At 37.7% G+C, this 20,269-nt stretch overlaps 7 protein-coding genes across 12 annotated transcripts; 3 read left to right on the forward strand and 4 right to left on the reverse strand.

The window, feature by feature from the left end:
- The first annotated feature begins 923 nt into the window (after positions 1 to 923).
- LOC104791983 (putative protein S-acyltransferase 4) lies at positions 924 to 3,735 on the forward strand. Of its 4 annotated transcripts, none has more exons than XM_087454249.1 (6): positions 924 to 1,464; positions 1,719 to 1,907; positions 2,002 to 2,310; positions 2,393 to 2,626; positions 2,721 to 3,364; positions 3,459 to 3,735. In XM_087454249.1, exons 1-5 carry the CDS (start codon positions 1,408 to 1,410, stop codon positions 3,360 to 3,362), a joined length of 1,431 nt encoding a protein of 476 aa, XP_087310375.1. In that variant the 5' UTR covers positions 924 to 1,407; the 3' UTR covers positions 3,363 to 3,364; positions 3,459 to 3,735. The 4 variants fall into 4 exon arrangements, with proteins under 4 accessions (XP_087310375.1, XP_087310378.1, XP_087310376.1 ...); XM_087454252.1 differs by having other exon boundaries at positions 991 to 1,464; positions 1,989 to 2,310; positions 3,464 to 3,735; XM_087454250.1 differs by having other exon boundaries at positions 991 to 1,464; positions 3,464 to 3,735.
- Positions 3,736 to 3,850: 115 nt separating this feature from the next.
- On the forward strand, positions 3,851 to 5,949 carry LOC104791984 (magnesium-protoporphyrin IX monomethyl ester [oxidative] cyclase, chloroplastic). Of its 2 annotated transcripts, none has more exons than XR_015559710.1 (5): positions 3,851 to 4,575; positions 4,813 to 4,877; positions 4,967 to 5,272; positions 5,366 to 5,464; positions 5,548 to 5,949. XR_015559710.1 is itself a non-coding variant. In XM_010517996.3 (5 exons), the coding sequence occupies exons 1-5, from the start codon at positions 4,102 to 4,104 to the stop codon at positions 5,809 to 5,811; spliced, it is 1,230 nt and encodes a 409-aa protein (XP_010516298.1). In that variant the 5' UTR covers positions 3,851 to 4,101; the 3' UTR covers positions 5,812 to 5,949. The 2 variants fall into 2 exon arrangements, 1 of the variants encoding a protein (XP_010516298.1); XM_010517996.3 differs by having other exon boundaries at positions 4,967 to 5,294.
- Positions 5,950 to 5,953: 4 nt separating this feature from the next.
- On the reverse strand, positions 5,954 to 7,625 carry LOC104699172 (putative aquaporin SIP2-1). Its single transcript, XM_087454253.1, has 3 exons — positions 6,917 to 7,625; positions 6,384 to 6,644; positions 5,954 to 6,282 (listed from the first exon to the last, which is right to left on the reverse strand). Exons 1-3 carry the CDS (start codon positions 7,202 to 7,204, stop codon positions 6,118 to 6,120), a joined length of 714 nt encoding a protein of 237 aa, XP_087310379.1. The 5' UTR covers positions 7,205 to 7,625; the 3' UTR covers positions 5,954 to 6,117.
- A 16-nt stretch (positions 7,626 to 7,641) lies between these two features.
- On the forward strand, positions 7,642 to 11,777 carry LOC104791986 (phosphatidylinositol 4-phosphate 5-kinase 4). 2 transcript variants are annotated; one of them, XM_010517998.2, is made up of 8 exons: positions 7,642 to 9,884; positions 9,974 to 10,141; positions 10,226 to 10,391; positions 10,457 to 10,573; positions 10,661 to 10,854; positions 10,937 to 11,067; positions 11,158 to 11,230; positions 11,316 to 11,777. In XM_010517998.2, the coding sequence occupies exons 1-8, from the start codon at positions 8,683 to 8,685 to the stop codon at positions 11,602 to 11,604; spliced, it is 2,340 nt and encodes a 779-aa protein (XP_010516300.2). In that variant the 5' UTR covers positions 7,642 to 8,682; the 3' UTR covers positions 11,605 to 11,777. The 2 variants fall into 2 exon arrangements, 1 of the variants encoding a protein (XP_010516300.2); XR_015559709.1 differs by having other exon boundaries at positions 8,175 to 9,884; positions 10,479 to 10,573.
- On the reverse strand, positions 11,742 to 13,071 carry LOC104699173 (transcription factor ORG2). Its single transcript, XM_010414507.2, has 2 exons — positions 12,601 to 13,071; positions 11,742 to 12,393 (listed from the first exon to the last, which is right to left on the reverse strand). Exons 1-2 carry the CDS (start codon positions 12,907 to 12,909, stop codon positions 11,926 to 11,928), a joined length of 777 nt encoding a protein of 258 aa, XP_010412809.1. The 5' UTR covers positions 12,910 to 13,071; the 3' UTR covers positions 11,742 to 11,925.
- Positions 13,072 to 14,155: 1,084 nt separating this feature from the next.
- LOC104791987 (transcription factor ORG3-like) lies at positions 14,156 to 15,422 on the reverse strand. Its single transcript, XM_010517999.2, has 2 exons — positions 15,017 to 15,422; positions 14,156 to 14,855 (listed from the first exon to the last, which is right to left on the reverse strand). Exons 1-2 carry the CDS (start codon positions 15,341 to 15,343, stop codon positions 14,403 to 14,405), a joined length of 780 nt encoding a protein of 259 aa, XP_010516301.1. The 5' UTR covers positions 15,344 to 15,422; the 3' UTR covers positions 14,156 to 14,402.
- Positions 15,423 to 16,019: 597 nt separating this feature from the next.
- Positions 16,020 to 20,205, reverse strand: LOC104699174 (uncharacterized). The gene is made up of 16 exons (XM_087454254.1): positions 19,862 to 20,205; positions 19,514 to 19,612; positions 19,297 to 19,388; positions 19,111 to 19,211; positions 18,929 to 19,019; positions 18,771 to 18,829; positions 18,534 to 18,654; positions 18,354 to 18,422; positions 18,210 to 18,262; positions 18,006 to 18,114; positions 17,712 to 17,882; positions 17,442 to 17,600; positions 17,270 to 17,362; positions 16,992 to 17,177; positions 16,684 to 16,889; positions 16,020 to 16,591 (listed from the first exon to the last, which is right to left on the reverse strand). The coding sequence occupies exons 1-16, from the start codon at positions 19,989 to 19,991 to the stop codon at positions 16,168 to 16,170; spliced, it is 2,163 nt and encodes a 720-aa protein (XP_087310380.1). The 5' UTR covers positions 19,992 to 20,205; the 3' UTR covers positions 16,020 to 16,167.
- Between the last annotated feature and the right edge of the window lie 64 nt (positions 20,206 to 20,269).

Consider the following 20,269-nt stretch of genomic DNA (forward strand, 5'->3'; position numbering starts at 1 on the left):
CCATGATTTTGGAAATTTGGAATTTTTATAGATTTTAGGGAAGCTGATATGATTTATTGTAAAAAATGTTCAAATTCCACTTATAGTCATGAAATTTGGATATCTGTAATTTTTAACTAAGGAAATCATCTCAGTTCCTCTCAAATCATTAAAAATCAAATCTACGAACTATTTTCAATAATAGTAAATTTTAAAGTATATTTTAAAATAATTAATTCAATAATACTGAATTTGTAATATAGAATAAAATCGAATTTGTAACACTAAATTTCATTAATCCATGATCGAATAACATAAAATTTGTCAGTTTTTCACAAATCACTTAAAATATCATTTTGAATACATTCCCTAAAGTTTTTTTAATATAAAAATATTTTAATTTTAATATGTTAAAAGTTAAAACCAAATTTAACATCTTTTTCGTTATAATTTTATTCGTCTCATCTTTTGAATAAATATTGTTTTAAGTTCTGATTAATGGGATTTTGACCATATATCTATTTGGTTTAAACGTTTAGTTAATCTGTAACGTTTCTAATATTCCCATTGGCTGCTCTCTCCTCTTTTATGGCTTCTGGATGTAGAGTTTATAAAAATGAAAATAATGAATGAGAAGATGAAAAAAACACAAAACGATGGAAAGAAATCTATCAATGTGTGAGGGCACGTTTAATTGAGAGATGATTTGACTTGCGTTCAACCAGCTCATTGTTTGCATCATTCTAATTCTATTTTACAAATATAGTTGGCCGACCATGATATAACAATTTTTAAAAAAACTAATAAATCTATCTTAGGATTAACAAGAAATTTATTCCTTGTTAGTTCTTACAAACAAAGCAAACATGAAACATACATGCTTGCTTATTCGCATAATCACCTTATCGTAATTACATACAATGTCCCCATTAACTCCTCTTCCTGTCTAAATTATTCGGTTATGATAAGCGAATAAAAAATATATTTTATTACCCCCCCCCCCCCCCCCCCCCCCAAAAAAAAGGAAAAAACAGAGAAAAGGGATCGCGCAATTTTGCAAATCAGCGATATAATTTCTTGTGTGGGATTCGTTCGAGTGAGAGAGTCTGAGAGAGAGAGAGAGAGAGAGACGACAGCTTCCAATTTTTTTTTGTGTTCCTGTCTCTCTTCTCCTTCTCGAACTACAATCAAATTCGAGTGTTGGGGTGTAAATTACGAATCTTTTTTGGTCGGAAGAAAAAAAAAAAGAGTTTTTTATTTCCGTTTCTGGGGTTTTCTTCTTGATATTGATCTTTTTCTCTGATCTGATCATCATTGTGTATGGATTCTCAGATGGGTTTCTAATTCTGGGGTTTATTGTAAAAATTTCTTTACTTTTGGAGCTTTTCTTCTTTGTATTTTTTTTTTCTCTCTCTCTCAACCTCAGTTATGGCTTGGAATGAGACCAAACTCAAGAGGCTTTATCAAGTTTGGAGGGGAAGCAATGTAAGTTCTGAAATTAATGTTTCATTCACTTTGCTTTTCTGGAGAAGATTGGATTGATTGATCACATAAGTTTTTGGGCATGAATAAGCATCGCCACTTCCTTTTGATTCGATTTGATTCCTTTGAGTCTTATTCATTCTCTTATTAGTTGTATCTTGAGTCTTGATCCTTCATATATGGAAGAACTATGTTTGTTTATGCTTTTTGGATTATAAGCTGACTTTTATTTTTTTTTCCCTTTTTTTTGTCTTCAGAAATTTCTGTGTGGCGGGAGGTTAATCTTTGGTCCAGATGCATCATCTCTATATCTATCAACTATCTTGATCCTATGTCCCGCTGTGATGTTCTTTGTCAAAATGTACATGAAAATGGCTGATCCTCTTACCAAGAACCCAAATATTTGTATTCCAATCCTCTCCGTGTCTTGGATACTCACCATTCTGGTATGTCTTCTGCTTTCAAACTCTCTAGAATGAAATTTATGTTTTTTCTAAAAGTGCTTTCTGAAACTGAAGTGTCAATAGTTTAAAACTTCAGGTTATATTTTTCCTATTGATGACGTCTAGTAGAGATCCTGGGATTGTGCCAAGAAGTTTAAGGCCTCCGGAATCAGATGATGCACCGGATTCAACTACTCCGTCCATGGAATGGGTTAGCGGTAGAACCCCAAATATAAGATTACCAAGGGTCAAAGATGTAACCGTTAATGGACATACCGTAAAAGTGAAGTTCTGTGACACTTGTTTGCTTTACCGTCCACCTCGAGCTTCTCATTGTTCTATTTGCAACAACTGTGTCCAGAGATTTGATCATCACTGTCCTTGGGTTGGCCAATGCATTGGAGTGGTAAGTTTACTAAACGATTTTGCTCTACATTGGCTTATATAGGTTCGGTGTGTTTTGAATATGTTTTGTGATTCTGTTGCAGCGAAATTACCGATTCTTCTTCATGTTCATATCAACATCAACCACTCTGTGCATATATGTGTTTGTGTTTTCTTGGTTGAACATATTTCAAAGACATACGGATGAGAAGATTAGCATCTGGAAAGCTATATCCAAAGATGTTCTATCGGATATTCTCATAGTTTACTGCTTCATTACCGTTTGGTTTGTCGGAGGACTCACAATATTTCATTCCTATCTCATCTGCACTAACCAGGTAGGCGATTACAAAGATCTATGTTTCATTTCAATCTTTTCAAGTCTTGTTTCTTTCTCTGTTTTGTTTTAATGGTGAGATCTGTTTTGTGCAGACTACTTATGAGAATTTCCGATACCGATATGATAAGAAGGAGAATCCATACAACAAGGGAGTTTTAGGAAACATATGGGAAATATTTCTATCTAAGATCCCTCCATCAATGAACAAGTTTAGATCATTTGTGAAGGAAGAAGATTACATGATGATGGTTGAAACTCCTACTTCAAATCTAGGTGAAAGTCTTGTTAGCTCCAAGGAGAAGATCGATATAGAAATGGGAGGAGGAAAGATTGTTGATGAGAGTGGGAAGAGCTACTCGCTCCCTGAGATTCTCCGGAATCTAAATTATGAAGATCTCGAGGATGATTGTGAGGAAGATGACTTGAAGGCTAAGGATCATCACCACCATCATCACCATCAACATAATAATAATGAAGGAATCATCCCTTCTTTTAACCCGTTTTTCACAAATGAGAATGGTAGTAATAAAGATGAGAGAAGTGGAGAAGAAGAAGAATCAGGAAGATCTTCAAGTGATGATGATGGGAAACGCGGTCGAGTCTCCATTGAAGATGAAGAGAAAGTTGAAGGGTATGAACGAAATTGGAATACAGATAAAGGTATGAATATAAACGCAGGATCTGAAGATGGAACAAGCTCTCCTCAATCCACTTCTCCAATGCTTCGTAAATAGAGGTAATTTAAGCTTTATTTCTGTGTTAGCTTGCTTTTGAAGAAACCGTTGTCAGCCTTCTAAAGCTTTTATACCTCTCTTTTCTTACTTTGCTAGAGAAGGACTTGAAGCTGGAGAAATGGGAGATTTGTGCTTTTATCATTCATTCTTTTAATTGTGTTTCATATAATTTGTGGGAAACAAACAAAATCCAAGAAATAACAATCATTTAGGACTTGTGAGTTTGAGCTTCTAGATTTTTCATTTTTATTTCTCAAATTTTTAGTTGTATTTATATATATATAACCAGAATGGCTCATCTGGAAAAATCACCAGCATCACATACTTTTTTTCTCTTTTTTTTTTTCCTTATAAAAAAGATTTGGACCATGAATTGTATACTGTTGTCGGAATTATTTTTTTTCTCATTTTTATTTCACATTTGCATCACATATTTATGTATACTGTTGTCGGCATTATTTTTCTCTTATTTTATTGGTTGATTTCCATTTTTTTACATCAATCACATATTTAATATTTTCATCAAAAATGCTCTGTTAATATATTATCAAGAAGACAATGCAAAATCAAGAGACACCAATAACTTTTCGCCACGTGTCTGGCTCCCACATCAGAATTCAGATTTTCACTGGATTAGATTTTCAATTATATAACACCACACAGCTTCATCTTCTTCCTCTAGCTGCTTTGCTCTCTATCTCACTCTCTCGTTCTTCTTTGCTTCTGAGATTCATAGTCAATGGCAGCTGAAATGGCGTTGGTGAAACCCATCTCCAAATTCACATCCCCAAAGCTCTCAAACCCGAGCAAGTACCTCTCAGGGAGACGTTTCTCCACCGTGATCAGAATGTCAGCTACTTCCTCGCCACCTCCTCCGGCCACGTCCACCTCGAAGTCCAAGAAGGGGACGAAGAAAGAGATTCAGGAGTCTCTTCTTACTCCGAGGTTCTACACGACTGATTTCGAGGAGATGGAACAGCTTTTCAACACGGAGATCAACAAGAACCTTAACCAGGATGAGTTCGTGGCTCTGCTTCAAGAGTTCAAGACCGATTACAATCAGACACATTTCGTGAGGAACAAGGAGTTTAAAGAAGCTGCTGACAAGTTGCAGGGACCTCTCCGACAGATCTTTGTTGAGTTCCTTGAGCGGTCTTGTACTGCTGAGTTCTCTGGTTTCCTTCTTTACAAGGAGCTTGGTAGAAGACTCAAGGTGAGGTTTTTAAGAATAGATTTATGTTTCAATTGTTATGTGTTTTCTAGAGTTATTAGATTTATGAGATTTTTAGAATATATTTATGTTTCAATTGTTATGAGTTGTTCTTGGTTTGCTGTTTCTTATCTACGTTATGCTTATTAGATGGAAGTTAGAGCACATTTGAGACTTAATGTTGTGTCATTAGATTATTATATTGGTTTGATCTTTATTTTTGATATGTTGGTATTGCAGAAAACAAACCCTGTTGTGGCTGAGATCTTCTCTCTTATGTCCAGAGATGAAGCAAGACATGCCGGGTAAAAATCTCTTAACACCAAGAGCCTCTCTTTTATCTGAGTGTTTGTTCTTGAATTGGTTATTTGAATGATAAAACATTTTCTTGCAGGTTCTTGAACAAGGGTTTGTCTGATTTCAACTTGGCTCTTGATTTGGGTTTCTTAACAAAGGCAAGAAAGTACACTTTCTTCAAACCAAAATTCATCTTCTACGCGACTTACTTATCTGAGAAAATCGGGTACTGGAGATACATCACAATCTACAGACACCTCAAGGAGAACCCTGAGTTCCAATGTTACCCAATCTTCAAGTACTTTGAGAACTGGTGTCAAGATGAGAACCGTCATGGAGATTTCTTCTCTGCTTTGATGAAAGCTCAGCCTCAGTTCCTTAATGACTGGCAAGCTAAGCTCTGGTCTCGCTTCTTCTGCCTCTCGGTAATTTAACTAAACTCTCTTTAATTCTCAAATTCAAATGTGTTAACTAGCAAGAGGATTGGCTTTTGCAGGTTTATGTGACAATGTACCTCAATGATTGTCAAAGAACTAACTTCTATGAGGGTATCGGGTTAAACACAAAGGAGTTCGATATGCATGTCATCATCGAGGTAATGGAACTTGAAACAAGAAGATTAATATTAAAGCTGTGTTATGTGCCCCCTTTTCTGAAAATGTTGTACTTTTGTTTCAGACAAACCGAACCACGGCAAGAATATTCCCGGCGGTGCTGGATGTTGAGAACCCTGAGTTCAAGAGGAAATTGGATAGAATGGTTGTGAGCTATGAGAAGCTGCTGGCTGTAGGGCAAACCGATGATCCTTCCTTCATCAAGACCCTCAAGCGGATTCCTTTGGTCGCTTCTTTAGCCTCTGAGATCTTGGCTGCTTATCTCATGCCTCCTGTTGAGTCTGGCTCTGTTGATTTCGCCGAGTTTGAGCCTAATCTTGTCTATTAGTAGCAGCAATGTCAAGTCTTGAGTTTACGGCTGGATTCTTGATTCCTTGTAATTGAATGATCAAAACTGAGAAACATCTTTTTTTTTTTTGTAATAAACCAAATACTTTTGCTGCATATATATGATCAGATTGCACAATGGATTCACCAAAATTCAGATTTTATAAAACAGGTTGATACAGCTGAGTTTGCTACATACAAACACACAATACCCGAGTAACAACGGAACACAATCCCACCCTCTATGTATTGTGTGGAGGAGATTTATCCAAAGAGGAGGATAAAATATGAAAGCTGACCTCATTCCTCATTCAGATTTAGCCTTAGGTTTCTCTGGTTCTTCAGTCAGAGGCTTGAACACAACGTTGAAGAACCAAACTGCGAGCAATGTAGCCTTCACAGGTCCAAGCCAATACACAAGTAAATGCTCTTTTGTTATATGCTCACCGCGTGCATAAGCCCATCCCATAACCTGCCAAGATTCACACAGAAAGCAAAAAAACAATCAAACAAAAGATCAGTTTCTAGTGAAATCACAATCACAAGACTATCTTTTTGTTTTTGAATACATACAGCTGCAGGGTTCATGCATCCGCCGGTAAGATCAGAGCCAAGAATATGTAGAGTTAACTTAGCAAGACTACCAATCCAAGTCTTCATAAAGAAACTCCCAGGGATTTTTCTTGTGAGTCCCATTGAGAGCATTACAATGAAAAATGTTAGTATCCCTTCTGTTAAAGCACCGTGATGAATTGCTACGTTTAGTTTAGGTCCTTTCCCAATCTCAGGGAAAACGTGAATCACATGCTTAACCGCAAGGATTGATCCCATTACCTGAAAACAAAAACACAAACCAGAGCTTCACATAAAAATATGATCTTTGATCACACAACAAGTCTTTATATGATTGGGAACAACCCAGATAGATCCATCACCAAAATCCTAAAAAATTTGGTGTAATTTGACATTTTACAGCAACACACAAACCCTAATCTAATGTCAGAAGTATAATGAGGAATTGAGGATTCATCACTGAGACTTGTCCCTAACGAAAAGAGTCAATTTTTAATTCAGGTAAAGAAAAAAAGAAGTCAACGAAACAAAACCTCGACGGGGATTCGAACGAAGACAGTGAAGATAAAATGTCCGAGGCCACCGGAGACACCAGAAGCCAAAGCGGTCAAAGGATTATAAAGTCCGCCTTTGCTGACTTTTTGAAGGAAGGCAAAAACAAACATGGAGATGATGGAGAAGAGATATCGAACGATCTCACCGGTCGCATCGCTCCGGCTAAACCCGAGAACTCCATGGACTAATATGTTGACTAGAACTCCTGCCCATATCCACATGAACGACAATACCAGATCAGACACCACTAAACCAATTCGACCCATTTTTTTTTTTTTTCGATTTCAACGATGAGAACCAGATTCTCAGAAGGATAAGGAAACGAACAAAAAAAAAAGTAAGCTTTTTTATGATCTGAGTTGGGATTTTGGGAATATTGAGGACCGTTGAAGAGGAGGAAAAAAAAAAAAAAAGGTATCGAGATTTATTATTATGATAAAGCGGCTGATGAATTTAGCATAAAATTGACGCTAGAGACATTGTTTTGGTGTTGCGTAATGTGGATGAGTCAGCTTCCGACATTAAAGGTTTTGGCTTTGTCGTGTGATGAGATTAAAGATTCTCCAAATGACACAGCTTTGGCTTATTTAAACCAATAGAGAGAGTAAGTGATACGTTTACTACTGAATAAAGTATTTAACTTTTACAGTAAAATAACATTACAATTAGTTAAGTTTGGCTTTGTTCGTGATGAGAGAGATTAGTTTCAGAACTGATTTACAAAAAAGGCTCTGTCATCGTTTCCAATTTGAGTTCATCCGCTGCGACGGAAGTTTCTACTCTTCATCTTCGGATTCCGGTGATTTGTCGTCTTCGGCGAGTGTCGAGTCCCCCTTATAGCTGTTCCTATACAGTAACACTACTAATCGTCGCGTCTTCCTCCTCGCCAGGAAAAGATATGACCTTTTGATCCTTTCGAGCTGTGGGTTGTAACTTTTGTCTCTCTTCTATCGTTTAGGGAGTTTGAAGCTTCAGCATTGGGGATGGATCCTATTCCTTTTGTGAATAAATGGGTTTTTGTTAGAGGTGAAGCAATGAGCTTACACTGTTCGATAAATTGATAAATGATTACATTTTTTCTTTTTTGATTATAGCTCTTAGTGAGTCTTGGTTAAATTGATAAATGATTACATTTTTTCTTTTTATTGTTAAGTTTATTTTGAAGAAACTATGTCTGTTTATGAGCGGAAAGCTCGGAAAATGCTAAGAATAGAAAAAATTGGGTCTTGCTTGTTTCTCTAAATTTGAAGGCTTTCAGTGGTTTGAGGAGATGATCAACGGTTTCTAGCTTCTTTGAACGACATAATTAGTTAAGAAGGATTGACAAGAAAAGATGAAATGTCGGAGAAATTTTTTGATCCGTTCAACTCTTTTGGCCATTGGTTTTTTTCTCTCTCTCTCTGATTCTTTGTTTGGTTTTGATGATCGTTCAGATCAGCATTCACTCCGAAAATGTTGCAATCTTAAAAGACAAAATAAACATTCTTTTTTCGGTATGATTCAATGACATGGAGACAGGATGTCACAAAGTAAAGTTCATTGCAGATTTCTTCATGCTGCTTTTGATTGAATGGTTTTAGGTTTACAGTTTGTTTTTCTTCCGCACAGAGTTCATGATTTTCTCTTGTGTATGTGTACATCTATAGGATTGTTGTTTAGGCAAGAAAATATATGTTTCTGAGGGGCATGTTCTAGGATATACATATAGGTATTTAGAAAAAAAGTGTTATATTAGTTTAAGAAAATGAGCAAGGAACAAAGCTGTGTTCTGAAGGCTTGGGAGGTGACCGTAAGAAAGACCCAACAAGCAAAGAAGCGTGCAAACAGCATCTTTGGGACGGTAACTGTAGCTCCACAGACAGATGATGATACTACTACTACGACTGACGATATTGATGATGATAGCAGCACTAACAGAAGTAGCATAGGTGAATTGTACCATGCAGAGAGAGTACTTCCTAATGGAGACTATTATACAGGGCAATGGTATGATAGTTTTCCTCACGGGCATGGGAAGTATCTTTGGACAGATGGTTGTATGTACATTGGTGACTGGTACAACGGGAAGACTATGGGAAGAGGGAAGTTCGGGTGGCCTTCTGGTGCTACATATGAAGGCGAATTCAAAAGCGGATACATGGATGGTGTTGGCCTTTACACAGGTCCTAGTGGAGATACTTATAAAGGTCAGTGGGTGATGAACCTGAAACATGGCCATGGAATCAAGCGTTTCGCGAATGGAGATGTGTATGATGGTGAATGGAGGAGGGGTTTGCAAGAATCCCACGGAAAGTATCAGTGGAGAGATGGGAGCTATTACATTGGGGAATGGAAGAACGCTATGATCTGTGGCAAAGGTACTTTTATTTGGACGGATGGGAATAGATACGACGGATTTTGGGATGATGGTTTACCTAGAGGAAACGGGACTTTCAAATGGGCTGATGGGAGTTTCTACGTTGGTCATTGGTCTAATGATCCGGAAGAAATGAACGGTACTTATTATCCATCTGGAGACGAAGGGAATCCTGAGTGGGATCCTAAAGACGTGTTTAATAATCTGAGTGAGTACAAAATCTGCAGTGGAGAAAGAGTTCCTGTGTTGCCTTCACAGAAAAAGCTATCTGTTTGGAACTCTTCCAAACGTGTAGAGAAACCGAGGAGGATGTCTGTTGACGGGAGGGTAAGTGTGGGTGTAGATAGAGCGTTTGAGAAGATGAATATGTGGGGAACCGAAAGCGGAGAAGGCGCTGCTGATATTGATTCCACCACGAGGAGGGACTTGGATGCTGAAATGATGAGACTAGAGGCCGAAGGCTTCATACAGAGCCTGAGACCGACCCCTGCACCTATGAGATTGCCGAGGGCAGGGAGGAAGCAAGGCGAAACAATATCTAAAGGCCACCGGAATTACGAGCTTATGCTTAATCTACAGCTTGGAATCAGGTAAATATACCAGTTTGCCGCCCTCAGTTATACAATTTGAAGATTTGTTGATGTATAATCGCTCATGTTTAATGGATTTGCTGACGCAGACATGCTGTTGGGAAACAAGCTCCGGTTGTGTCTCTTGATCTTAAGCATTCAGCTTTTGATCCAAAGGAGAAGGTATGGACAAGATTTCCACCAGAAGGAACCAAATACACACCTCCTCATCAATCTAGTGAATTCAAATGGAAAGACTATTGCCCATTAGTTTTTAGGTGAGAACAATTAAACTAGGCTCTACATATTTCTCTTCACTACTTAAGTCTCACACTATGTTATGCTAATTTATCTATCTTCAGGAGCTTGAGGAAGCTATTCAAGGTAGACCCAGCTGATTACATGTTATCGATCTGCGGGAATGATGCCCTTCGGGAGCTATCATCCCCTGGTAAAAGTGGAAGCTTTTTCTACTTGACAAACGATGATCGTTACATGATAAAGACAATGAAGAAATCTGAAACTAAAGTAAGTTTTGTTTTTAAAGTTACCAGATTAAAATTGTGTGGCTGCTATGAAATTATATAATGCAGGTGCTTCTGAGGATGCTTGCAGCATATTACAACCATGTTCGAGCATTTGAGAACACTTTGGTCATTAGATTTTACGGTCTCCACTGTGTGAAGTTGACTGGACCAATCCAAAAGAAGGTAAGAATTGAGAACAATGCTAAATAGAAAAGAAACTGGTACTTGGAGTTTGATTGAATTCATCTCCTTTCTGCCAAAACATTGCAGGTGCGGTTTGTCATTATGGGAAATCTATTTTGTTCTGAGTACTCCATCCACAGACGCTTTGATTTGAAAGGATCTTCTCTTGGCCGTACAACCGATAAACCTGAATCAGAAATCAATTCAAATACAATCTTGAAAGATCTTGATCTGAATTTCATTTTTAGACTACAGAAAGCTTGGTTCCAAGAATTCATCAGGTTAGTGATTCATTCATTAATCAATCTCTTTCCATTGACCTTTTTCATTGTTATTTATTATGCTGATTGTGTTTCTGTTCAGGCAAGTTGACAAAGACTGTGAGTTCTTAGAACAGGAGAGAATAATGGATTACAGTCTTCTGGTTGGGATTCATTTCAGAGAAGCATCAGTCGCTGGAGAGCTGATTCCTTCTGGTGCTCGCACGCCCATTGGTTCGCACTTCTAACAAAAACCAAATAGGCAAATATCATTTCTATACTTTAGTAGCCGTGAAGCAAATATGTTTTCTTTCGCTACTGCAGGTGAATTTGAAGACGAAACAGCACCTCGTCTATCTAGAGCAGACGTGGATCAGCTTCTATCTGATCCTACAAGGTAAACACAAAAACAAATTGAACTCAATACCTAGAAAGCAATCTCTTGCTTTCCAGTCCAATAATAAATCGGTTTGTTGTTGCAGGTGGGCTAGTATCAGACTTGGAGGCAACATGCCGGCTCGAGCAGAGAGGACAATGAGGAGAAGCGACTGTGAGTTCCAGCTAGTTGGTGAACCAACAGGAGAGTACTACGAGGTTGTTATGATCTTTGGAATCATAGACATTCTTCAAGACTATGACATCAGCAAGAAACTCGAACACGCTTACAAGAGCATCCAGTACGATCCTACTTCAATCTCAGCCGTCGATCCAAGACTATACTCGAGACGTTTCCGTGATTTCATCTTCAAGGTCTTCACTGAGGATAATTAAAAACAAGTCTCCTCACGTTTTCTTGTGGCTCAAGAAAGAAGGGCTTAGGTATATTATTACACTTCTACTCTTCTCTTATGATTTAAATGTTCTGATTTTATAATAAACTATGTAACAACAGTTGGCATCTGTAGCAGTGAATAATTTTTCTTCTATTTATATTGTTTCACGAATATACACTTCAATCAAGAAACCAAAAACAACTCGACTACATGAATGCTTTGGTCAAGATTGAGTGTTAGATTTATAAGAAAAAAACAACTAAAAACAAACGAGAACAAATGGATAAAAAATACACCACATGAATTGTTTTTGGTTGTTTTACACCAATTGCGAAGAGTCTAGCGAGTTTTCATATTTCTCGTACAAGTACAACATCCTTTCGCTTAACTCTTCGCAATTGATCTTGTGATAATCATCCACCTTCTCTACTTGAAGATGCAAAGTGTAGAAGAGCCTTTCTCCTTGAGATCTTGAAGATGAAATATCCACAAGAACAAACCCATCTTCTTCTAAACCACTCAGAACATTAGATATCGAAAAGTTATGAGTTTTGGACGATGAGATTTGGACCATCACTTCATTTTCTCCAAGCCTAGCCGCGGAAACCGTTGAGAGATAACTCGCGACCGCCTTTGGTTGCTGCTTATCGTATTGCTCAAAGTCTCTTTGACCTGATACTCGTACCAAAAGTTCTTCCTTCTTTTGTATAAGCTTCTTTACTTGTCGTTGCAGCTCTGGTATGTACTTCAAGCTCCTCGAAACCGTTTCAGGGATACTTAGCTTCTTCTGCAAGAAAAAGAACAAGAAAAACAAAAAGGTTCATTCGATTTCTTCTTTATATATATGGCATGGATGCATAGACAAGGGTACTATTAGATTTTACACTTCAAAATAATGTAATGGACATGACCTAATCGAACGTATCAAGCCAGTGATTGATAATTGGATGTTAGTTAAGACAGAGTCTGATGACATGTTGGAGCAGCTACTTACCGATTGATCTGAGGCCGGAAGACATGAACGGAGAGATGAGAACAAATAGTTGATCTTCTTGCGACGGTCACGTTCACTAGCATTGTGATTTAGCTTCTTGACCACGACCGGATTGTTGTCTATCTCATTTCCTTCTGACGAAACAGATACTCCCAGGCTGTTCTGATGATGAGTTACTCCATAAGTCTGAGGTACCGGAAAATCAAGAAATGGACCGTTATCGAGGTTATCTCCGGCACCGTAATAGCTTTCGTACTTCGACGGCCAACCGAAGTTTGGGAACAATGGAGAAGGGGCTAATGCACACATTTTTTTGCTTTATAATCAAGGACAAGTTATTGATTCTATTTTTGTCTTGAAGCTGTTTTGATCGAAATAATATTGTCTTCTGATTATATATATGCCGATGAAGGACTAAAGAAACAAATCTCTGTTGTTAAACAATGATCATAATACTAAATAGTAAGTATATTTATTCGCTATATGATCAAAATACTATATGATTATGTGCTGAATTCGAGTAAACATACTATAAAGAGAAATATTTAGGTCTCAATAGGGCATAGGTTGTCACGTGCCAGAGCCTATGTTCCACGCATGAACTAGGTCCAGTCACAAGTTGGACATATTGTATAAGAATCAAAAATCGAATATTACATGTATTAACACTATAGTCAAACTTGTTCTTTACATATTGGAAGATGACTCAGGCTAGTAGAATGTTGAAGGCACGTGGTAATCAGGTGGAAGATGGTTTATGCGTCTTTGTTTCCCCGTCCCATACATTTCTTATGTTGTAAGCATACACATAAGCATTTTCATGTTGTAAGCATATACATAAGCATTTCAAATTTAATATGTTTTATCTTAGACGTAGCCTGGTTATTAAATTTAAACCCACAACGACGATAAAGTCATTATATATACTAATGTCAACTTGATGCCAGGTATGTCTTAAACTAAAATAAGTTCTTGTGATTTAGTTATTCATTCAAGAACGGATCAACAATATTCCAAAATTGTATGATGTGAATCAGTGAGGCTTCCAAGATTCGTTTCGTGACCCACATCTCTAAACTGTATTAATAATCTCCGACAGCTACAGTTATCATCCTGTAAATTTCATATCTTAATTTTGAGATATCTCATATATTTGTTAACCAAACCAAATAAACCAATACTTTTTTTTGTACTAAACCAAAGTAAACCAAATTCAAAGATATATTTCTTTCAAAACCAAAACCAAAATCAATGGATAACTATGAACTTCTCTCAGTGTATATCATGTATTCTAATGATTCTTACTTAACTCTTTAGATGTCAGGACCATCTATTAGTTAATAGGTGCGAACTTTTCTCACTTGCACATTCTTCTATATAAGAGCCCAAAATTTAGTATATATAATCTATTAGACTCTTTACTATAACGTTGCCCACAATTCATGATATTAGTAGTTGTAATAAAATACCCTATTTTGTCTTTTCTCATTTTGATCACCAAAACACCACTAACTCTTTAACTGGACATAAATAACAAATATTAAAAGGCAAAAGGTTTAGGAACCAAAAATATATTTATACTAGTTTCTTGTATTCTTGAATAGAGTAGACAAATATTAAAATTTACAGCTGTCACATGAATCGTAGTAGAAATCAATCAGTCTACTCAAAGCATGTCATAATCGATCACTGACTTCGACCGAAAAAAACCGAAACAACTCGACTACAACGCTTTGACTTCAAGAATGTTAGGTTTTGAAAAGAAAAGAACGACATAACTAAAACGAAACAAGAACATATTATCATCTTAATGATGAGTTTCCACATTCCTCATACAAGTACAACATCCTCTGACTTAACGCTTCACAATTCAGCTCGTAATTTTCGATCTTATCCATTTGTAGATGCAAAGTGTAGAAAAGCCTTTCCCCTTGGGACCTTGAAGATGACATATCCACAAGAACAAACCCATCTTCTTCTAACCCGCTTAACACATTAGATATTGGAAAGTTGTAAATCTTGGACGATGAGATTTGGACCATCACTTCGTTGTCTCCAAGCCTAGTCGCAGAAACGGTCGAGACATAACTCGCGACCGCCTTTGGTTGCGGCTTAACGTAATCTTCAATGTTTATTTGACCTGATACTTGCATCAAGAGCTCTTCCTTGTTTTTGATTAGCTTCTTCACTTGATCTTGCAGCTCTGGTATGTAGTTTAAGCTTCGAGTAACCGTTGCAGGAATGCTTAGCTTCTTCTGCAAGAAAGTAAAGAAAAAAAGGGTTAACTAGGTATTCTTCTCCTAAATTGTATAGATGCATAAATGTAACGGGTCTAATAAATGAGTCAGACTAATTATTTCAAATCGGTTTTTAGATGGAACTGATTCACATAAGACAAGTCAGAGTAGCTTCTTACCGATTGATCGGAAGCCGGAAGACAAGAACGGAGAGATGAGAACAACGAGTTGATCTTCTTCCGACGGTCACGCTCACTGGCATTGTGATTAAGCTTCTTGATCACGACCGGATTGTTGCCTATTTCATTTCCCTCCGACGATACAGAACCCCCAAAGCTGTTCTGATTATGAGCCACCGCCGTAACCACTCCATAAGTCTCCTCCGGTACCGGAAAATCAAGAAATCCGCCATTGTTGAGGTTATCTCCCGTCAGGTAGTAGCTGTTGTACTCTCCCGTTGATGGCCACCCAAAGTTTGGGAACAATGGAGGTACTAATGCACACATTTTTGCTATATAAGGACAAGTGTTATAGATTCTGTTTTCTCTTGAAGCTTGGAGAAGCTGTTTTGGTTGGGATAGTTCTGAACTTAGGTGGAATATTAATTGCCCATCGTATATATAATGCGGATAATACAATTAAATAAATCAATCTCTCGAGTAGAAATTATACAACACAATTTTTTAAAGTTATACTAAAAAAGATATATATGCATCTGATAAGGACGTAGGTCGACACATGCCAAAGCCAACGTTCCACGGGTGAACTAGGTCCAAGTCACCATTAAGAACTAAAGAAGCATAATTATATGTATTATTATATGTATTAAAAAGACACTCAAATGTAATAAAGATTAGAGTTTACATAGTGTAAGATGACTCAGCTGTAAGAAATCGTGGGAGGCGCGTGGGAATCAGCTTCAGGCGTCTTCGTCGTCCCAAACACTTAGGATGTTGTAAGCATATACATAAGCAATTCTCATGTTGTAAGCATATACATAAGCATTTTATTTATTTGCTGACCTCCAAAAAAAAAAAAGAAAAAGGCATCTACATTGATTACAACTATATTATATAAATGTAAGCCTCGTTGATTTAACTCAATTAACAACGGTCGGTGACCTATCATGTAAAGGCACTATCAGGTCAACTTCAGGTCATCTCTATCTAATCATTTACCTTATAGGCTCAAGTAAGACTAATGCATATTGAGACCAAGTCAAAAATATTCCAAAATTGTATGTGAATCAATCAAGTTTCAAAGATTCTCGAAAGTAGGTGACACATTTTCCAAAACTAGTATTAAAAGTGTCCCCTGAAAGCTACATTTATCACCCCCGGCCTCTTCCACGGCCACCACGGCCACCTCTTCCCCGGAAACCGCCACCACGCCCACCTCTTCCCCGGGAACCGCCACCTCCTCTGCCTCTAAAACCACCACCTCCTCTACCTCTGAAACCGCCTCTAATATTATCTGATTTCAGTCCAAGAGACTGAACTCCTCTCCTCTTGTTTCTTTGACCATCTTCTTCCTCATCGTCTCTATCTTCTTTGTATTTCGAAGAGCTTCTTGCCTTGAAAGAAATCTCCCGGGATCCTCCAGGACCGAACTTGATATCTTTCGAGCCTCCAAAGTTGCCACGCCGGTTCTCTATGGCCTTGACACGCTCACCCATAGGAAGACGGTCTTCTTTAGCCAGTGAAGTGCGATTGTAAAACGCTTCTGCGTGCCGCTCATCTTTCACTTCAAACAGCCTGACACAAAATCATCCACATCAGAAAAGAACAGAATCAAGATAGTGTGTATGAAATTGCTATCCTAGAATGCAGTCGAGCTAGGCACTAACTTTGGAGTTTTGGCTTTCTTGCTTGGCCTAGTTACGTCTCCATTGTCGGCTTCATCATCTGAAGACTGTGATGCATCAGAATCACTGTTCTCGTCATCATCTGATACAGCTTCAAAGTGTTCTTCTAACAAAGAAGGTTGCTTCTTAGAAGAAGCAACAGGGTGTAGGACACCATATTCATATGATTCCCGATCAATTTCGAATTCCTGAAACCCAAAAGGAGATTCCCAAGACTCGGGTTAGATACGGTGTGAAGTACTGCAACAGCAAGAACAAACAAAAAACTTTGAAAAGAATTATGTTCATACCGGATTATTGAACAATCCCTGAAACCGATCGTCTTTAAGAATTTCGCTACTAAGCATAGTTTTCTTCTTCTTTGACACTTTTTTGGCAGCCTCCTCATCCTCGGCAGTTTGCGTTTCGTCCTCTTCATCTTCCGCAAGAAGCCTTGCTGCGAGTTCTCGGTTGACCTTTGGTAACCTTCTCTTCTTCTAAAGGAAGCACAAGTGAAACAGAGTTGTATGTAAGTAGCCAATAAACAAACAATGGTGAATTTACAGATGCTAAGTTTTGAAATACTAACTGTGATTCTCTGCGTACGGTCCGCTTCTAACTTCTCTTGCTTTTTACGTTCTAAGTAATCATCATATGCAAAAGGTTGAGCCACTGCTAAAGCCTGTAAAAAGAACGAAAAACAGTTACAAGGAAGAAACAATATAGAGACTGTAAGTGTTATGAAAATGTCAGGGACTCACCTTTTTGTACAAATGGTGATTCATAAAATATCCATGCATTTGAGCTTTCAAAAGATCTGTTCCAATCAAATGAGTTAGCTGCAATTTCTCCAGATCTTCCTTTGTCACGAATTTGTAATTCTCATAAATAGTTGTCTGTCCACTTTCCTCCAGCTCTTCCTGAGAACAAATATTCAAAAATGAAACGTGTTTGTAGCAATGGTGACATCACTGGTATGGTAAAACCATGAAAGGACAGGAAGATTTTTTTTTTCAAATTAGTTACAATACCGTAAGATTTTCAAGAGGAGAACACCATTTGGGGGCAGGACCGAGTTCAGGTATGAAATAAGATGGGATTAGGCTAGAGTCTAAAGCCAAAAGCATAAGTCCGCTTCCAGGGAACACACAAATGTCGTTTATTCCTCCATGAGTCGGTTCAATGCTGGTCATACCTTCTCCCTGACAAACACAGATTCGAGAAGGAAAAAAACAGAATATGGTAAATCAAAAGCTTCGTCTGGCCACATTTATTTTTATTTCAAGAACAACGCTGGCGTAAAACACTTCTTATCTGATGCTCACCGTGTTTGGATCCCATATTCTAACAATGTGCTTGTCAGTGGTTATCAACTTAGGTTGTTGAGTATTAAGAGTCCGTTGCCACTTAATACTCAAAATTGGACTCTCGTACCTGCAAATTTTGCAGAAAAACAATGAACACCGAGGAAACAAACACTCAAAGCATATACGTAAATTTTACATAAATACAAACTCAGTAACACTTACATGTGATCCTTCACTCTAATGGGAGTTGACGTGCGCAAATCGTATATGAATACCTGCAGATATGGAACAACACAATTAGCAATACATAGCTATACACCCAAATTGACTTACCATTGTACAAAACAATGAAATAAAGCATCAAACCTTTCCCGCACTACTCCCGACAGCTACTTGAAGACCTTCACTGTTATCAAACTCTATAGCAGTAACCTCCTAATAGTTAATGAAAAGCACAAGATTATTATAAAGATCGATGCAATTTTCTTCAATCACGTCTAAGCTAAGAAAGTCTGTTTATATGGAACAGCAATTAGGAAGACTCACCGCCGCAGCATCACCACCATGCGAAACCGCGTTAATTCTAGCAGCAGATGATTTAGTTCTCGTATCAAAAAATTCCACGGCACCATCTTCACCACCACAAGCGACTAATCCATGGAGGGTGCTGGAAAGTAATAGAGCTCAAACATAAGCAATAATACTATAGAACACCACAACTGAATCTTCTCTTAGATCAAATCAAGAAAAATTATAAAAGAAATGACATTTAAGTATACAGACCTTCGAGAAACAACATTAAGCGCTGGGGATTGAGTACTGAGAGGAGAGAGAAACCTTCCCTAAAGATAAAGACGGCAAAACCCACAAAGTCATTCACCAACAAAGACTGATGTAAGTCACAGGACTAAAAAAACAACAATAAATTCATTGAAAAGTACCTGCTCCAAATTGATTCTGTATAGATCAGGTGAGGAAGCAGCACAAAGCAGATCACAAGACCAAGGATCATATGTCATATCTCTCCCCATCCTGCAGATATATATGTGATTTAGACCAATGTCTCAGCAAAAACAAAATCAGCAAATATATAATCTCATATACACAACAAAGCTAGAATTACCTTGGAATCCGTAAACTGTGGTGTTTCCCGTACTTGGCATGTAGATAAATAGAACGATCAGCACATAAGAAGGCAAGCTTCGAGAAGTCATCATCCAATATCTGTAAGAGCCAACATAGACATTACTGAACCAGAAGAAAAGAAAGGCTAATAAAGCAAAAACTGACGGAGTAGTAAAGAAGTTACCTCGAAATCAACTATCTCCGAGTCTAAATGCCTCTCAAACTTCAAAGCAAGCTGACCTAGCTCATAAACTTTGACCTGTGGTGGATATATCCCTGATTCAACAAAACAAAATCAGTGAAAAGGCACACGAGAATACATCTGTTTTTTTTCTTTCTGTTCAATAGCATCCAATTCCAAGTTACAACAAAATTTTACAAAGAAAGAAAGAAAAACACACCAGAAGCAATCAGATACTCTCCGTCTGGAGTCGATTTGATTCTAGTAGTGGCAGTCTCAAACTTCAACTCCTGAATCAGCTCCACTCTTTGCATATAATCTTAACAGGAGATAGCCACACAAAACAAGCTCGTGTAAACATTTCATCATTAAAAAGGCAATTATCAAACTATGAACATTGAATTTGAAACGAGTTTCAAGGATATCACTAAGCTGCAATTAAGAGAGACTTTACAGAGCAGAAGAAAAAAAAAAAAAAAAAAAAAAGGAGGAAACTTTTAGAAATAGGGTTTACGCAGGGATTTAACGATTCAGAGCCACGAGATAAAGCTCTCCGAAAGGAACTTACGGGGGTTTTTGCGGAGAGCTCGTTGCTTCTTAGGATTAAGCCATGTCGCAACATTGGGTGCAGAAGAAACATGGTATAACTTAACTCCATTAATGGAGGTCGACTTCAGTCTGTCTCCATAAGACGTCATCTTCAAAACTAAGTTAACAAAAAGAAGAGTGAAACCTCAATCCTCTCCGCTTCGCTTCTTTCTCTTGACGGCGAGTTGCAGAGAAACCCCAATTGTAAAATTAATAATGGAAAGAACCACCACTTGTTGTTGTTATTACACAAGGCGGTCGTGCTCCGGCAGAACAACTAAAGTCGACGACGGTCGTACACAAATTATTAGGTTTTCTGGTTTCTTTTTCGTTATTGGGCCTCTTAAACCCTAAATAGGCCTAAATTTAATTTAAATGGGCCGTAAAC

Source organism: Camelina sativa, chromosome 6 (assembly GCF_030686135.1).
Source record: "Camelina sativa cultivar CO46 ecotype springtype chromosome 6, ASM3068613v1".
In the NCBI taxonomy this organism is placed as follows: Eukaryota; Viridiplantae; Streptophyta; class Magnoliopsida; order Brassicales; family Brassicaceae; genus Camelina; species Camelina sativa.

Coding starts and splice junctions, on each gene's coding strand:
- LOC104791987 (XM_010517999.2), bottom strand. CDS start 15,343: ATGTGTGCATTAGTACCTCCATTGTTCCCAAACTTTGGGTGGCCATCA. Junction 14,856..15,016: donor TTCCGGCTTCCGATCAATCG/GTAAGAAGCTAC, acceptor ACTTTCTTGCAG/AAGAAGCTAAGCATTCCTGC.
- LOC104791986 (XM_010517998.2), top strand. CDS start 8,683: ATGAGCAAGGAACAAAGCTGTGTTCTGAAGGCTTGGGAGGTGACCGTA. Junction 10,142..10,225: donor TATTGCCCATTAGTTTTTAG/GTGAGAACAATT, acceptor ATCTATCTTCAG/GAGCTTGAGGAAGCTATTCA. Junction 11,068..11,157: donor TGGTGCTCGCACGCCCATTG/GTTCGCACTTCT, acceptor TCGCTACTGCAG/GTGAATTTGAAGACGAAACA.
- LOC104791983 (XM_087454249.1), top strand. CDS start 1,408: ATGGCTTGGAATGAGACCAAACTCAAGAGGCTTTATCAAGTTTGGAGG. Junction 1,465..1,718: donor AAGTTTGGAGGGGAAGCAAT/GTAAGTTCTGAA, acceptor TTTTGTCTTCAG/AAATTTCTGTGTGGCGGGAG. Junction 2,311..2,392: donor TTGGCCAATGCATTGGAGTG/GTAAGTTTACTA, acceptor ATTCTGTTGCAG/CGAAATTACCGATTCTTCTT.
- LOC104699173 (XM_010414507.2), bottom strand. CDS start 12,909: ATGTGTGCATTAGCCCCTTCTCCATTGTTCCCAAACTTCGGTTGGCCG. Junction 12,394..12,600: donor TTCCGGCCTCAGATCAATCG/GTAAGTAGCTGC, acceptor TTTTTCTTGCAG/AAGAAGCTAAGTATCCCTGA.
- LOC104791984 (XM_010517996.3), top strand. CDS start 4,102: ATGGCAGCTGAAATGGCGTTGGTGAAACCCATCTCCAAATTCACATCC. Junction 4,878..4,966: donor GATGAAGCAAGACATGCCGG/GTAAAAATCTCT, acceptor ATTTTCTTGCAG/GTTCTTGAACAAGGGTTTGT. Junction 5,295..5,365: donor CTCGCTTCTTCTGCCTCTCG/GTAATTTAACTA, acceptor TGGCTTTTGCAG/GTTTATGTGACAATGTACCT.
- LOC104699172 (XM_087454253.1), bottom strand. CDS start 7,204: ATGGGTCGAATTGGTTTAGTGGTGTCTGATCTGGTATTGTCGTTCATG. Junction 6,645..6,916: donor TCGTTCGAATCCCCGTCGAG/GTTTTGTTTCGT, acceptor TTTTGTTTTCAG/GTAATGGGATCAATCCTTGC. Junction 6,283..6,383: donor GATGCATGAACCCTGCAGCT/GTATGTATTCAA, acceptor GAATCTTGGCAG/GTTATGGGATGGGCTTATGC.
- LOC104699174 (XM_087454254.1), bottom strand. CDS start 19,991: ATGACGTCTTATGGAGACAGACTGAAGTCGACCTCCATTAATGGAGTT. Junction 18,830..18,928: donor ACAGAATCAATTTGGAGCAG/GTACTTTTCAAT, acceptor CTTTATCTTTAG/GGAAGGTTTCTCTCTCCTCT. Junction 18,115..18,209: donor ATTAGAGTGAAGGATCACAT/GTAAGTGTTACT, acceptor CAAAATTTGCAG/GTACGAGAGTCCAATTTTGA.